At 35.6% G+C, this 17289-nt stretch overlaps 1 protein-coding gene across 7 annotated transcripts in view; it reads right to left on the reverse strand.

Moving 5' to 3' along the window:
• Window positions 1-17289, reverse strand: part of LOC138317708 (pleckstrin homology-like domain family B member 2) — a 144437-nt gene that overhangs the window by 3780 nt on the left and 123368 nt on the right. For all 7 annotated transcript variants that reach the window (XM_069259559.1, XM_069259558.1, XM_069259556.1 and 4 more), the window contains 2 exons: window positions 628-724; window positions 124-270 (listed from right to left, as the gene is read on the reverse strand). In XM_069259559.1, the coding sequence (XP_069115660.1) occupies window positions 124-270; window positions 628-724 (244 nt within the window). The remainder of the gene's footprint in view (window positions 1-123; window positions 271-627; window positions 725-17289) is intronic.

Consider the following 17289-nt stretch of genomic DNA (forward strand, 5'->3'; position numbering starts at 1 on the left):
CACATCATTTGAATATGTAGATACTATCAATAAATTTCATTATTCAAATGGAATAGCCTGCAATGATCTATCATTAATGAACATGTGTTACCATGACAACACTTGTTTCACCTGACTACTGACCTGTTTCACTTGTCTCTCCCTCATTTTGACTTGTTGTTGTACCAACTCCTCTCGGAGACTCGTCTCCTCTTTAAGTTTTTTCTCCAGCTCCTCTCGTTTGTATCGCTCCTCTTGTAGAGCAGCCATTTCATCTTCCTTCATCTTTACCTGTTATAAAATTATCTCTATCAGTTTCTTAATGTTTCAAACTTTTAAACAATGACCAATGTCTTTCCATTTTAAAAGCAAACACAGGGATATTTGTGTCACCTGTTTCAGGTTTCTTCTGTATACATAATATCCTTTTATCAGTTATGTATAAATTCAAGGACATATCATGTGTAATGTTGTTAGAATAAAACTATCATCCAACACCAAGTGTAATTTGTTATAATATACCTCCACAACAGAGTCACCACCTTGTGATGTGTCCTGAGGCAGCAGACTATAGGTTGAGTGTCAGTCACAATCAAACAAAGATTATTCTAGGATTAGCTGTACCCACAGGTACAATGTGATACTGACCTTGTCCTCTATCAGTTTCATCTTGTCTTTTTGAGCCTGAGCCAGGAGTCGTTCTAACTCGACCAGTTTCTCCATCTGATCATCTCCGCTGCTGAGGCTGAAAATAAACGATCAAAGTTTAGACAGGATATCATTAGCATTTGTTAACCAGTAAACCAACTGTGGTGACCACAAGCTCAGTTTGAACCTATAAAAAGACATGTTTCAGGAAGACAAAAAAATAGATGTGATTTGTTTCACTGCAGATAATTTTTACACCATGTTTCACAATATTTATTCCATGCTGTTCCAACATGTGTGATAAGTGTGTGTACTTTCTGCCATATTTGAAAAACGGAATTATAGTATATAAGTGGTTATTTATATTCATGTAGTATTGAAAGGTTGATACCAAGCCTAATTGTACATGTTCCTTGTCAATTTGCATTATACTGGATGGTTTTAGATCACAAAACCAGGGACCACCGTTTTTATTCATGTTCAATAAAATTTTGCTTAAATTATATCTGAATTTGTCATATTACAAACAATCTGACGTTGCTTCAATTGTTATTAACTATTCTAGTGTCAAAATACTATGTAACCATTTCACCTGTTCATCCCTGCATCCCCCAAAACATAAATCGAACTCTTCCACATTGCATAGCCTGCATCAGTTCAATTTGACATTCCAGGAGTGAAGTAGTTGGAAAAGCCATTCATTATGTGCTAGAAACAATAACACAGTCATAATGTGCCATTTTAGACATCTAAATCAGATGTCATTGTACATTCATGTTTGTGCATCATTTCTTCTAAATTCGTTGGCGTTATGACCAGTTAGATCATATATTACACCCTCTTATGGTACAATTTTATCTCCCTAAATATTATTGATATATTTATATCTTTCCCTGAGCTGTGAATCACGATTTCCTTACCTGTACCCGTTCATTGGTCGGCCACAGAACCAACAGGTGTCCAGTTGGAAGCCGCGGGCAATGGCCTGACTGGCCGCTACATCTCTCACCCGCGGGGAAGAAAATCCATTCTTATTCCTCAGTTCATTTAGTTTTGAGAAATCCATGATCACAAAATTATTAGATAAATCCAGTCTGTTTGATCATAAATCCTTGGTTTTGTCATAATTAATCACTTGAAGAGTGAGTGTGTTGCTATAAATCCTTCCAATATTTTAGAACTCTGGGATTGTGAAAATCGTGGGTTGTGTCTCTGTACCTACATGTACACATTAACAAACGTAATATTTGTAGTATATTGAAGATCCTTTGGTACTATGACAGTCCTTAACTGTTGTAGCATTGGTCATGTCCTCAAGATCCTGATGTCTTAACAAAACACCTAGAGAAATTTTTTAAATAAACTATAGTTTATCTCAACATGACCTTGAACTATGACATGTCTTTAATATAACATTGAACTATCACCTCTGGAACAACTTGAACTCTCACTTTTGGTCTGGATCCCTCATCATCTAACTTAGTATGAACTTGAGAAACCATCACCAATCTTAAGGTGACCTTTAACTCCCACTATTCTCAAAATCACCTTGACCTATATCACCTTCTAAAATTGACCTTCATATTTTTTTAAATTAAAAAAAAATATATAATCATAACAACTGAGTGTTGTGCTGTGCCACATAGCATATAAAATGAACATCAAAGCACTGCAGAATTTTGTTCAGAATCTTCAAAGCTTCACACCATTACAGAAATAAATCCCACCAACTTTGATGTGTCCCAAATATACACCTTCAGTGGCAAGTCTGATCACATGTCCCAAATTACCCAGACTGACATTCCTCACCGGACGCCCTGAATCTCGCCTGACCAATATGTAGCCTCATATGTACACGTACCTCTTGTGAAATATTAAAACCTCAAAATCACGCCAACTCCTACCTATCTCTGCTTGTAGTTCCAGCCACGTCTCGGCACTGATCATGTACCTCAATATCCGTGTTACGGTATGGTAACAAATCATTATAGATCATTAATTGAAATCTATTATGCACTGTGCTCGTTGGAGACTTGTAACACCAACTTCTTGACGAGTGTTTCAATTGCATGTTTCTTAATCATACTTCATATTTTCATTGATTATTGTTAACTAAGATCTGTTCCTCGCCGAGAAAAAATTAATAATGAGATTTCCTGAGGAAGGCTATTACAGCCTACTTCACGTTTTGGACCATGAGCTTAAAGATGCACAGACAGGATATAGTTTCATATGTTAAGGAACATAGCACAATATATTCCACAAAACAATAAAATGCCAAATGCTAAGTAGATTATTGTGAATACAGAAGGACCTAGTATCCCGACTGAAGCATCGATAGTCTAACTAAAAGACAAACTGCTCTTTTCCATATAAATATTCACCCTGTAAAGCCATTTCAACAAAACGAGCTGATTCAGATGTACCTTCTCATCAATAATTCATTAGAAAATGTCGATTTCATCTCCAGTCTACAAAAAATCTATCAAAATATATATTACAAAATCAATTGTTTCAGCTGATAACGGGAAGAACTATCTGATCGGCAACAGAACTATCTGATCGGCAACAGAACTATCTGATGACAGGAAAAAATAATATTGCACAAATATATTGATATATATATGTATATTGTATGGATCAACACCTCTACAACAGCTATGTGGTGTTGATATTTATGAGACAAAAATTCATCAAAAACGGATTCGTATATGTGATTTTGTCTAGATGTGATATTGTCTAGTTTTCAAAACACCTTTTATATCCATATAAAAATCCATCCAAATAATGTGTGATTAATTATTCATCAAGGCAATTCATATACATCTCTCAAAACTGAAAAATGTCATACAAAGTATTACATACTGCAACACCAAATGTGACAAAACTGTCTATATTTCATATGATCAGAGCTTATTATCACCAATGACAGTTGGACCTTTAACAATTAACAGTTGTTATTGAAATGTCACATAAACCACTGAAATGTTACAAACAGCCATTGTGAAATGTCACAAACAACCATTGAAATATCACAATCATTTAAATGAAATTTAACAAAATAAACATTGAAATGTCAACAAACAACCATTGAAATGTCAACAAACAACCATTGAAATGTCAAACCATAGAAATTAATATATCTTTATATAGAATATTCTGAGTAGATAAATTCACCAACTTCTTAAGCAGCAGTCTTTTGAAGCAAAGCTTCAATTCCAGTACTTGACAGATCATCAAACATACTGGAATTTCTGACTTAAACACACACAGTGGACCAAAATATGGAACAGGTATATCTTGTTGATTCATGGCCTTTAAACATTCTGGTGTACTGGCAAATGATAATTTAATCTTGTCACTAAACCAATGTTCCTCTAGATATCCTCGGTGTAATTTGACAATTTACATAACCATTCCCTGTCTCTCTAAGACCAAATTCCTGGAAAACACTTTGCAGCCTCTTCTCTTACAAGACTGACCAAGCCAAGATTCAAACCTCAACTTTGACCTTATAATCCCCTTATTCATTATTCCAATATTTTATCACATGCCTGTAACTCATATACAAGATGCCTTTGTGACAATGACATTACCCACAGTACATTAAGTGAGTCTGATCCCAAACTACAGCCATTGTAGTTCCCTAATATATATGATTACAAAATGAGCTAAGTGCCATTGTTTTGAAGAATTAACAGCCTATTTGTAGACACTTTCAATCCCCAAGTCACACTGATGTTTCTAGATGAGCGGCTGTTCCTGTGGAGGCTACGGTGAAGGCTTTACCATCGCCAACGGAAACAATTACTGAGCCCAGTGGTAGTAAGGCTGGCCACTGCCGCAAAAAGCTACCAATTACAGGAAAAGCTGCCTATTAACGGTGTGGAGTAGCGATAAGCCCCGGGGGAGGGGAACTCACAGCCAACATATGAACAGTAAAAAGCTCGCCTGATTGACAAGTCACCTCCATAAAAAGAGGATAATCTGAGAATAATTGACCTGCAAGGATTCCGAAGTAATTTGTCATTTACCATAAAGGTAAATTGGGGACATGACTTGATAACTTATAAATGTCATACACATTATTATATAAATAATACAGTGTCTCGCCATTTTGACTAATGATATCAATTCCTGCAGGCACCTTGTACAAGGCCAGAGTTCACTGATGATAATCATAGTTTTCACAGGGTCCAATGTTGGAAATGCAATATTTTTGGTAAAGAATTCATTTGAAAATAAAAAGGGAATGGTCAAAAAGGCAAAGTTTTTTACAATTGTTTTTGAGTTGAATTTTATAACTTATTGATCTCTCCTTGAATTTAAATTAATTGGTGTTCTATTTACAGCTAGGGTCATTTAAGAAGATGTCAGGTCTAGGAAATTGAAGAAAGTTGAAGTACCCTAAGGAAAAACCATCACCCTGTTGTCAGTACATGGCAGCTCGCTGCACCACAGGGATTCAAATTTGAAACCCAGAGGTGGTCTTTAAAACTACCAGTAAACCTTTCCTGAAGACCAAACTGAAAAATTCAAAATTTTACTATTAATTGTTAGAGAAAAAAGTCACTTACAGTAGAGAATGACTCCAAAGAAACACACAGGTAATCAGACGATCACCATGACAGCGCCATACTGGAAAAGGGATTTTATCCTCTTTCCATTCCAAGGCCATTTCGTCATCATTCCTAAGAGATCTCCTTAACTAAAAGTGTCCCATAGGAAAGCAGTATAAGTAGAAATAAGGAACTTTCATTAACAATAGCAATAGAGCTTATTTAGTTATATGTCTTTGTTGAGGAATTTTCATGTGACTAGGTCTTGAGTAAATACAGCCATACCACACTCCATTATTAAAACAGTTGACCAAACATTTAAACAATCTGCAGGGTCAAAGATCTGCTCCATAATCAATCTTTTAAATTGATTAAATTTGAAACAACCTATCCAATACATAACTTTAGGATGTGATGGTGGTCAGTTCTATAGATTTGTCATAGCTGTGACACTTGTCCAATAACCTAGGGTTGGAGGGTAGCCCGAATTATAAATAGGTTGTTGTGATGACATCCAAATCAATACCTTGGGGTTCACGGGGTGGTCTGCTTATATAGGTTGGTTTTAGCCGTGATAACCAGTGATTAGGGTTCGAATGAATCAAGGGTGATCTGTTTCCAAATTTGACCTCTACGCCATGCACTTGTTAATGCATGCCTTTTATTGTTTTATACTTTTGTTTTATAGTCAATTGTAAAAGCCTGCCATTAGATTTAGGCTTATGTCTTAATTGACCTGGCCCCAATTTCTCGAAACAAAATTATTTAGTCAAAAACTGACTTAAGTCATAAATTAGCATATAAGTTACATAAGGAGAAAAACCTTAAGTTTTGACTTAAGTCTGCACTTTTGTTTTGAGAAATCGGGGCCTGAATATTTAGCCCTGTACCATAATGCTGAGTTACCCCGAACCTATCTCTCCTAATTCTCTATTTGTTTGGGCTGATCTGACATGGTACACTACATAGAAACAAGGGTTTCATTAAAAAGACAAAACAATAATGGCCAACACATGTTATGTATAAAACTCTCGCTAGACATCATGAAATCAGAGACGGTAGAAAACATTTCTGCACCAACCACATCTCCACGGGTGTTGCAACTCTAATGTCAACATGATGGAGCACTGCGGCACAGCTTGGGTTTAGTTTTGAATGAAATTACAGACAAAAACAAAGGAATCTGGTAGATATTCAACACACCACATAACTACACAGAACCAAATCTGAAGTATTCAGTCTTTAAAACAATTAACCAAGTATGCTGTATTACAGTATTTACATGATAAGCTTTTATTTCATAAGGGACATCCTTTGCTTTAAAACATCCTGTGTGTGTGTGTGTGTGTGTGGTGAATGTTTTGGGATAATTTATTCATCCTGTGTGTGTGTGTGGTGAATGTTTTGGGATAATTTATTCATCCTGTGTGTGTGTGTGTGGTGAATGTTTTGGGATAATTTAATCATCCTGTGTGTGTGTGTGGTGCATGTTTTGGGAATCGTCCTGTTTATGTGTGTGTGGTGAATGTTTTGGGAGACTGTGAGTTTATTCATGTTGTGTCTCCTTATGATAGTGGGTCTTTGTCAATGTTCTAGTGCTGTCCCTGTGAAAGATACTGAACAGCTAGTACACATCAATCATATTCTGTCTGTTACACATTGAAACACTCTGAGGAAAGGTTACATGAGGTGTGTACTAGGCCATCTCAACATAGCTATTCCTTATAATATGTATTCACATGTGCTATATCATTGTGGTGATGGAGATGAAAATCTATAAAAAAAATGTTAATATTTAATTAAGATCAATGAGACATAGTAAAACAGACCTAACCTGTGAAATCTAAAACGTACTTTGATCTGTCTTTGTTTCATTACACAAAATTCACCTTATTCAATTCAATTAAATTCAATTTCATTAAATCGCATGTAAAAAATCCACAGAAAATCTCTGATAACCTTTTTATTTTACATACATTTTTATTTTGATTTGTAAACCAATTATCTCACTGACTCTTGAGTGTCTGGATGCCATGTAATAAGCAACAATTGCTATAATAAAAGTCAATTCTCTTTAACCAATACCCACTAAGCTAACAGTCACCTGCTAACGAGTTTGAGTGATTGTCCATTAGTAGGATTGGGGTTATAAAAGGGAAGCACATCTCGACAGCGATTAAATCATTTCCTAAATAATCTCTGAAGGATCTTCAGAGGATCAACAGGAAAGCCCACACACAGCCAGGGATAAATGTAAAGGTAAACCCAGGTAATTTACAGATAATTCAGGTAATAACAAGGTAAATCAATCAGTCCATATGTAAATCTAGGTAATCACCAGGTAAAAGAAAATAGACTATAAGCAAACCCAGGTAATCAACCAAAATAATCATCACGCAAATCAAGATAATCACCCAAAATAGTTTTCAGATAAACCCAGGTAGTCACAAAGTAACTTGAAGCAGGTGATCTACGGGTACAAAAAAGTAATCACAAGTATTGTACAGGTATATCAGGTAGATTTAAGTAATATTAACGAAGTCATGTACAGGTTAACACAGGTGACATGCTGGTAAAACAGATAACCAACTAATAAACCAAGGAAATAAACAACTAAACACAGGTAAGTAACAGGTAAACTCTAACAGCCAACAGGTAAATCTAGGTAATTATCAGGTAAACCCAGTAGGGGCCCACCCAGTATAAGTATAAAGTAATCTATAGATGTGTGAATGAACCCAGAATATTCAACAAATAATCCCAGATCATTGCAAGTAATTCTACATGGTGGCACAGTACACAAATTAGCTGATCTACCAGATATATATTATTGGTTTAGGTAAAGCTCGGCTGACCATTATTGACTGCCACACTGAATCAACAAGCTGTGTAAACCTATAAGAAGCTCCTACAAGTTGACATAATTCTCTCCAGTACACAATATACACAACATTTCCATCAGTACTATTGTAATGTCAGACCAATCTAGTTCTGCTCTCCTGCCTACCAACAAACAGAGCAACAGCAGCACCATCATATTCTACCATAAGGTCACGTACCAATATTGATAGGCTCATTTCAATATGGACTTACATACTCAAGGATATCATGACCAGAAAATATCAGTTTTACAATGAAAAACAACTTTTCATCAATCAAAAACTATACATATGAATTAGAAGGACATTTTCAATTTCATTTAACTTATTGATAAATGGCATGGTCACATTTATTAAATTGTCATAACAGCATTTATTCAGATCTATGATTTTTCTTCATGCCGCTTTATCAATTCTCATTATTACCATGAAATGTCAAATTAACTTAAATTCATATTTTGATTAAAGACATTTAAGAATATATATGTCACCGTAATATCTATAAAGATTTTTGTTGAGGGTTTATTCATAAAAAAAAATGTCAAAATAACAAATAATATTGGCATCCACCTAGCACATTTATCAGCTATTGTCAAGTTATTCTATGCATTTTGATTTAGTATGTCAATTATTCAAGATTGGTATCTTTACATTTACTTAGAATTTCAAAGTTTCTTTTATCACGTTATGTCTAAAATTTATACTTTTTATTGTAAAATAAACATTTCCATACTGAACCTTTACAATTTGGCATAGCTCCTCAATAAATTCCACAGAAGTTCATTTTTACACCATAGACAACATTAAGGCACTATAACCGATGATAATTATATTCCTTTTGCAGCAGCTCGTTAAATCCACCATCGTTTTAATTGTTCTTTTGACAGAACTATTAAATCCATACTAATCTACAGAAGATAAGGAGAACTGGAGGAAGTGATCAGAGAAAGTTTCGATAGCCACATCATCACTACAACCTCCCCCATACAACAGTGTAATCTCCAGCTGTATTATAAGTCTTGTGATTCACACACTGAGTAGCCACATCAGGAGCAGTCACACTCCCCAGCTCCATCAAACATCTAGTATAGATATACACATAACACTTGTCAATAAGCTCTCTCCTCCCGCTGCCACCACCAGTACAATATGTAACCTACTAAGTCATCAATATAATCATACCTACAGCTCTCTCTCTCCTCAACAGACAGCTGTCATAGCCACACGCGGGATAATCATACACCTCTTAAAGACAAATTACTCCCAGCTGGCCTTATACAGTTATAGTCCATCACTGTGATATTGCTTATATTGTCTTCATAACCCAATGTCTCAACCTCAATCTCTCTCAGACCAAAGATAAACCTCAGTCCAATGAACAACCTGATCCCCCAGGGACAATATCAATCCAAGGGGAAGAATTATCCCATGGGACAACCAAGGACTTTAAATCATAACCCAACCCAATGGTCATCCCTTATCTAAAGGATGATCCATTTAATTAGCAGTCAATCTGATCATCAGCCTTGCCATCCTATGGTTTAACCTTGCTTTGATTGGATGGAACAGCTTCTTGTATTTCTATCTTATTCATCAGTCTTATCCCATCCCACTTATTAGTACCTCATCAGCTCCACCCACACCCTACTCATCCTTCATCCTCTGAGGCTGCCATCAAGCATTACCAGGCTAAGAACAGCCTACTCCCTAGGCTAGGGGCAACTCCATCCCTAGCTTAGGGGTAACACCTATAAAATGGGCAACCCCATACCCAGGCTTAGGGGCAACTCCATCCCTAGCTTAGGGGCAACACCTATAAAATTGGCAACCCCACACCCAGGCTTAGGGGCAACTCCATCCCTAGCTTAGGGGCAACACCTATAAAATTGGCAACCCCATACCAAGGCTTAGGGGCAACATCATTCCTAGACTAGGAGCAACTTCTCCCTTAGGGTTACTGACATAAATGCTGATCTTTCTATAGTTCCTAATCCAATCCCACCATTCTTTCTTAGCGAATTCAAAAATTCATCTCAATAAGAATACCCAACTGCTATTTCAGCAGACAATTTCAGCAGACAATCTAGACAAACTGCATTTAAAAAAGTAGGTCAGTATAGATGGTTTAATTTTAATTGATGTGTTTGGAGGAGAAGCTTTGTGTACTGTGATAATTAAATGAGCAGTATATGTACACAGTTAATTGGAGAGCGTGGATCAATATAGATTTTCTGAGGCTAGAACATCACAGTCAGTGTCCTCAGTAAAGGAACCAAAGATCACTGGATTCGTTGACCATAGGTCATAATGGTCATCGATCATCAGTCGTCCGTCATCACAGAGATATGACCCAATAGTATTGTCTGTCATTGTCTCCATTTTCGACCTTGGTATGATGTATGGTCCAAGGCAGGTGTTCTCATCTCAAACGAACATTGACCTCTGAACATATGATATTATGTAATTATGTATGAAAATGAAAATGATCTTTTAAAGCACTTGACCAATACCACCTAATGACTACCAGTAGAAAATGACCATGCCTCTATTGAGACCATGCAATTGTCCATACAGATCATGTCACTCTGATAGCATACATCTTTATTTATGACTGATGAATATGATTCCTGAGCAGAAGCCTCATAATATTGGTTTATATGTGCTATTAGTGTTAACATTATCTAAGTCAGGCCGACAAATTAGCTACTTCTCAGGTAATATTCAAAATACTACACAGTGTGAGTTGTCTAAACTGAACTTATCTGAACCAGCACATTAGGCCGATATAGTCAGGTTTCCAGATTTTATAATACGGGTTTCAAATACAATAAACTAAGTAGGAAAATGCTATACAATTACACCACAATACACAAGATCTGAATTGCTAGTAGGCATGGGTCAGTTTTGATGAATTATACTGTATTAAAGAGGCTGGTTTATTCTCTAGCTGTCACAAAGCTAGGATTTTTCAAGAATGGTCCCAGAGCTAAGCTGAGTGATATTGCCAGTGAGCTCTGCGTTGGAGCGTTTTCCACGGCTGCCTCAGCCTTTAACTATTACGACCTGTTTATACCACACCTGCTGAGTGGACCATGTGCTGTTGATCGTTGATCAATCATCCCAGGTGTGCTCCATCTCGTTAATACCTGCCATTAAGTAATTGATTCTGTCTAAGACAGGTAAATAGTATGACCTACAGAAATACCACGACTGACCACTGGTAACAATGGTCAGCTGCGACTGACCGCCAGTAACAATGGTCAGATATAGATTCAGGTGAAATATATTGATCAAAATCTACATATTAATCTTAATTATAAAATTATGAGGTTTACATCTCTAGGGATATTAGTATCAGATTGTGTCAACATTAACTACAGTTTCTTTTAAAATGTTAACAAATAAATTGATCATAAATGTTCAGGTGAGCTACGATATTCTCATAATTATGAAGTTTCACTTTGATAGCTCCTGTCCTTTCCCATATTCTTTTAAATACTTAAAAGACCAATGGCATCATACACTTTCATCTGCAGCACCAAAAAAACAGAACAATAAAGTTGTTTATTTAATTAATTAATTCTAAATTAAATTAAATTAATTTATTAAATAAAGTATAGTAAATGTCACCACGAGAATAATTTTTTTTAACAGAAATCACTTTCCATTCATATACAACTACAGTAAAATATGATTATAACGAACATCTGGAAACCAATGAAATTACCTCATTATCAAGCATAATTTGCTATACACATGTTACAAATATGTTACATAGGAACCATATGACGGTGAAGAAATGAAAACTATTATGCAAATAAACCAAAAAAATAAACATCTATAGACTGCAGCCTCTGTATCATTTAGTCCTATGATCTCATTAAAAACAAAACTCTGTCATAATCCCCTGCATTTTTCCGAGCTCTAATGAGCTGAATATTGCACAAAACACAACATGTTATATCATAATTGGAGCTCTTACAGCATTTGTCATTATCAAGTTACAGGCCGATTCCATCTGGGATCGTTTAAATAGTGCCATTCCGTTGAGGACTATAAATCTAGCATTGCTGTCCTTTTCATGTTTTACAAGTCGATTACTCAATGGATTTTTTCTACACTGACATAGAATTCTGTATATCGCTGACTGTATACTGGTTTTATGTTACATAGTCTCTCTGTTGCTAAAGTACTTTTATATTAGTAACACATCACTAAACATGTGTGTTTATAGACAATGCTCAGTGCCATGGAACATGTACTGTCAATCAAACGTTCTATGTATGTCATCAGGTACAGTTTTGTTGACAATTTTTACCATTAAATGTTTATGTATGAATATGTCAAACACATTTTAGTGTATGACGTCTGCTGTATATTAGTGTATGACGTCTGCTGTATATTCCCAAGTGTTTTCTGGCAAAATCTTGCATGACAATCTGCGATTAATTCTGTTAAATGTTTGCATGACAACTTTCAGTGCTTTTGCTTGTTTCGTTTTCAACAATATTCCACGAAATTGATTTTCATGAAGCTTTCTGGTGTTAGAGGGTCTCTGAATAATTAAAGTTGAGAGTATCATGATTACATTTCAACAGATCAATTTAGTGTATTGAACAAGTAATTGTTTAAAAATTGATTCTATCTCCATTTCGATTAGAATTCAAGATTGATAACCTTAAAGCAGACAATTTATGTCCTAAACCACACCCTTAAATGTCAACGATCAATATCTTGCAGGATACATTTAAAAAAAATCAATTTTGATAAAAAGGGATGATAGGTCAGCTTTGACTGACCATTCAAGGGGGATATTTTTTGTTTTGAACTCTGGTCTAACACCGCCACCAAATCTTAAAACATATACTAGCTAGCCACTAGTCTCTAGAATATATTAAAAATATCAACAAAATTTAGCTTAATAATTTTCATCTCTGCAATTCATGTCTGATTCCAAATTTCCAACCAGGGGAGATAATCTAGCATTAGAATTCTGCTGAGAAAACCTAATCAATAACTTTGGGTCTGGTGGCCAATTAAGATGATGGCCTTAATGCAGTTTATGTTTGAAAATCAAAGAATATCTCAACCTAGATAAAAAGGGACAAAGTAGTATATAATTCTATATACTTGCTTTTTATGAGTGTGAATGAAAGGGCAGAGATGCTACAATGACTAACTTTTAAATTCAAATTTTGAAAGAAAGATCAGAGTTATCCTATCAGGCAGAAGAAATTTGATAAGTCAGAGAGAAACCATAATCGTTCTGTTTGAAACACAATCGTCACAGTATCTTATACGAAAACACTCAAAAGAGAAACTTATCAAAATTATATCTTAAGAGGATTAAATTCAATCGTTATCATATTCCCTAAGTCAGCTGATTATAAAGCCAACAGTAATACCTGATAATTCCATCAAGTCAGTAATACTATATGTTGATTCGTTAAATTAACTTTCTGGTCATCTTTGTAAAAATTACGTTATCACGGCCTTAATAACAAAAAATTGTTTTGTTGTTTTGCTATTGTTTCAACATGGTTCTTGTCAACAGTAAATGGGATTCATCTAAATAATTAGTTTCTTATTGTTATCAACATCTTCATTTACTAGCTGATTTCTTTAAAATAAACACAATAGTAACAAATCAATATGCTTCTTTTTAAAACATTATTTGAAATGCTTATCTTTTTTTTTTTTGAATATTGAAAATTATTATAGCTACTCTGAAACAACAAGTAATATGCCAATATTTCTAACAAAGTGTTCCATAAAGAAATCACAAATTAATTTACGTATTTGTCATGATATAAAACGCGCGACATCATTAGTGTGATACTGGAACTCTTCATTGCAGAGTCTATATAGATGTCGTGAGACGTCAAGATGTCACTGGTCAGTTTCAGATCAAAAAAAAAAAATTCTTGCAAAGATAAATTTCATTTAACCTGGAAAAGAGAAGGAATAAGAAAGATTGAAGCTAAGGAACTTTTGAGAGGGGGGAATGGTTAATTGTGTAGGGAGGGGTTATCAGTTCTACACCTGGCTTCAATACAGGACAGAAATTCTATCTAAATACCCTATTTATCTGTGCTACTGACCCTCAGATTGCCTATAGCTTTAATCTAATGATAAGTCTGACATTGTAAAACCTCTCTCAGCTATAGTCGAGAACACAGAAACCCATCCTTCTAACATATCCTATTTGACATTTACTGTACTCAGACTATCCATTTATTCTCATTAATTTCTGTATTTGTTGTCTTGAGACAGCAAACAACGTCAAAATGCCAATTTTGCATTTCTGTTCTTTTGATGTAATGCTGACATTTATAAAACTGTACCAAATTCAGCTCAATAAGAACTCTGCTCTTATGAGCATTCCCTGCCCCAGTCCATCTCCCTCTAGTATCTCTGCTCTTATGAGTATATTCCCTGCCCCAGTCCATCTCCCTCTAGTATCTCTGCTCTTATGAGTATATTCCCTGCCCCAGTCCATCTCCCTCTAGTATCTCTGCTCTTATGAGTATATTCCCTGCCCCAGTCTATCTCCCTCTAGTATCTCTGCTCTTATGAGTATATTCCCTGCCCCAGTCTATCTCCCTCTAATATCTCTGCTCTTATGAGTATATTCCCTGCCCCAGTCTATCTCCCTCTAGTATCTCTGCTCTTATGATTATATTCCCTGCCCCAGTCTATCTCCCTCTAGTATCTCTGCAGTATAATAAATCTTATAGTATATTCCCTGCCCCAGTCTATCTCCCTCTAGTATCTCTGCTCTTATGAGTATATTCCCTGCCCCAGTCTATCTCCCTCTAATATCTCTGCTCTTATGAGTATATTCCCTGCCCCAGTCTATCTCCCTCTAGTATCTCTGCTCTTATAAGTATATTCCTTGTCGCAGTCTATCTCCCTCTAATATCTCTGCTCTTATGAGTATATTCCCTGCCCCAGTCTATCTCCCTCTAGTATCTCTGCTCTTATGAGTATATTCCCTGCCCCAGTCTATCTCCCTCTAATATCTCTGCTCTTATGAGTATATTCCTTGTCCCAGTCTATCTCCCTCTAGTATCTCTGCTCTTATGAGTATATTCCTTGTCCCAGTCTATCTCCCTCTAGTATCTCTGCTCTTATAAGTATATTCCCTGCCCCAGTCTATCTCCCTCTAGTATCTCTGCTCTTATGATTATATTCCCTGCCCCAGTCTATCTCCCTCTAGTATCTCTGCAGTATAATAAATCTTATGAGTATATTCCTTGTCCCAGTCTATCTCCCTCTAGTATCTCTGCTCTTATGAGTATATTCCCTGCCCCAGTCTATCTCCCTCTAGTATCTCTGCTCTTATGAGTATATTCCTTGTCCCAGTCTATCTCCCTCTAGTATCTCTGCTCTTATGAGTATATTCCCTGCCCCAGTCTATCTCCCTCTAGTATCTCTGCTCTTATGAGTATATTCCCTGTCGCAGTCTATCTCCCTCTAGTATCTCTGCTCTTACAAGTATATTCCTTGTCGCAGTCTATCTCCCTATATTATCTCTGCTCTTATGAGTATATTCCTTGTCGTAGTCTATCTCCCTCTAATATCTCTGCTCTTATGAGTATTTTTGTTACTTCTTGGGTCAAAAACAGCATGTACCTCAAGATGAGGCACCAAGAAAAGACTTCATTATTTTTAGTTGTCAAATGAAAGTGTCACATCAACCATCCATTTGGTATTCTAAACACTGTATCAAAGTTTGATTATTTGAGTGACATTTCTAAAAGTGTATCTTCAAACTTATTTGCAGTATTTCCTTAAATGTTTGCATGATGACTTTCAGCGCCTTTGCTTGTTTCAATTTCAAAAATATTCCACGAAATTGATTTTTATGCAGCTTTCAAGTACCGTGTAGTAGGGGGTTTCTGAATAATTACATTTAAAAGTTTCAAGATTACATTTCAACAGATCAATTTATTGTATTGAACAAGTAATTGTTTAAAATCAATGTTCCCAATGACCTATTTAAAATACATCTTTTGATGAGATGGAGAAATCATTTTTAGTAGATCAGGTTAAAAATACATATCATTGCATAGACATTTTTATGGCAGACATTTATCAAAAGTTGTTAGATTTATAGATAACAGTACATTTTCATCAAAATTTTGAACAACAATAACTTCTTGTTCTAGACAAATTTATGTGACATCAGTTCATGAGCCATCCTTTCATTAAACTTTCTGATGTTTGCACATCAAACCCGACCAGTTCTGCTGCCAGCAGCCTCTCGCTGATCACACAAACTCACTGTGCCTGTATCACCGATAAATCAATATAAACACCCCTAGGCATAAACAATCCTTAATAATTTATAGAAATTCATTTTTAAGATATTCAATTAATTCACTCTAACGGTTTCATTTGTGCAACATCAACAATTCATCAATTATTTTTAAATTTTATGGAAATTATTTCATATTTGCTGTATTTTTTAGAAAGTTTTTTTTTAAGTGGCAAAGTGGTTAATGTATCCAATAGTTCTACAACTGGCTCAGATCCATCTACAGTTCTACAGTGGTTGGCTTGGTGGTTCTGTTCATTAGCTTTAATGTCCTATTGATAGCTAACGGTAGTTAAAGGATGTCACCTCTCCTGTGTGTGCAATGTCTTTCGTGGTTGAATATACTGTAAAATTGTTTTGAAAGACTGCAGTAAGTGGATCAAATCTTGTACTTTTTATAGTGCTATCTCACTGAAGCATGCCACCAAAGTACCCCATCCGGTCACATTATTCTGACAAAGGGCAAACCAGTCATCCCACTCCCATTATGATGAGTGCCAAGCAGGAGCAAAAACTGCCACTTTTTATATAGAATATCCAGATTCAAACACAGGTAGGGCATTTGTAGAGTAATTTTAGATTACCTCAAATCATCAAATCTGTTCATAAGATTAACACACAAACAAACCAAGCTAATCTCCTGAAAAAAATCCTATTCTTATGTAATATACCTATGATGTAAACACTGATTTTAAGAGAGAATGGATTTGTTTTGGTTGTTCTTTATCTTAACGTGAATGCCACGGAGGCCTGGTAACAGTTTACAACATTTTTCTGTGATGGCTAGATTACAAAGCTGCTGGTTTTTTTTTCCAAAATGGAAACGGGAAGATAGAGTGTATCATAGGATCTTAGTGTGTGCTATACCATATGTGCATACAGATACAGTCCTAAGGCAGTCAAA

Source organism: Argopecten irradians, chromosome 3, assembly GCF_041381155.1.
Source record: "Argopecten irradians isolate NY chromosome 3, Ai_NY, whole genome shotgun sequence".
Classification (NCBI taxonomy): Eukaryota; Metazoa; Mollusca; class Bivalvia; order Pectinida; family Pectinidae; genus Argopecten; species Argopecten irradians.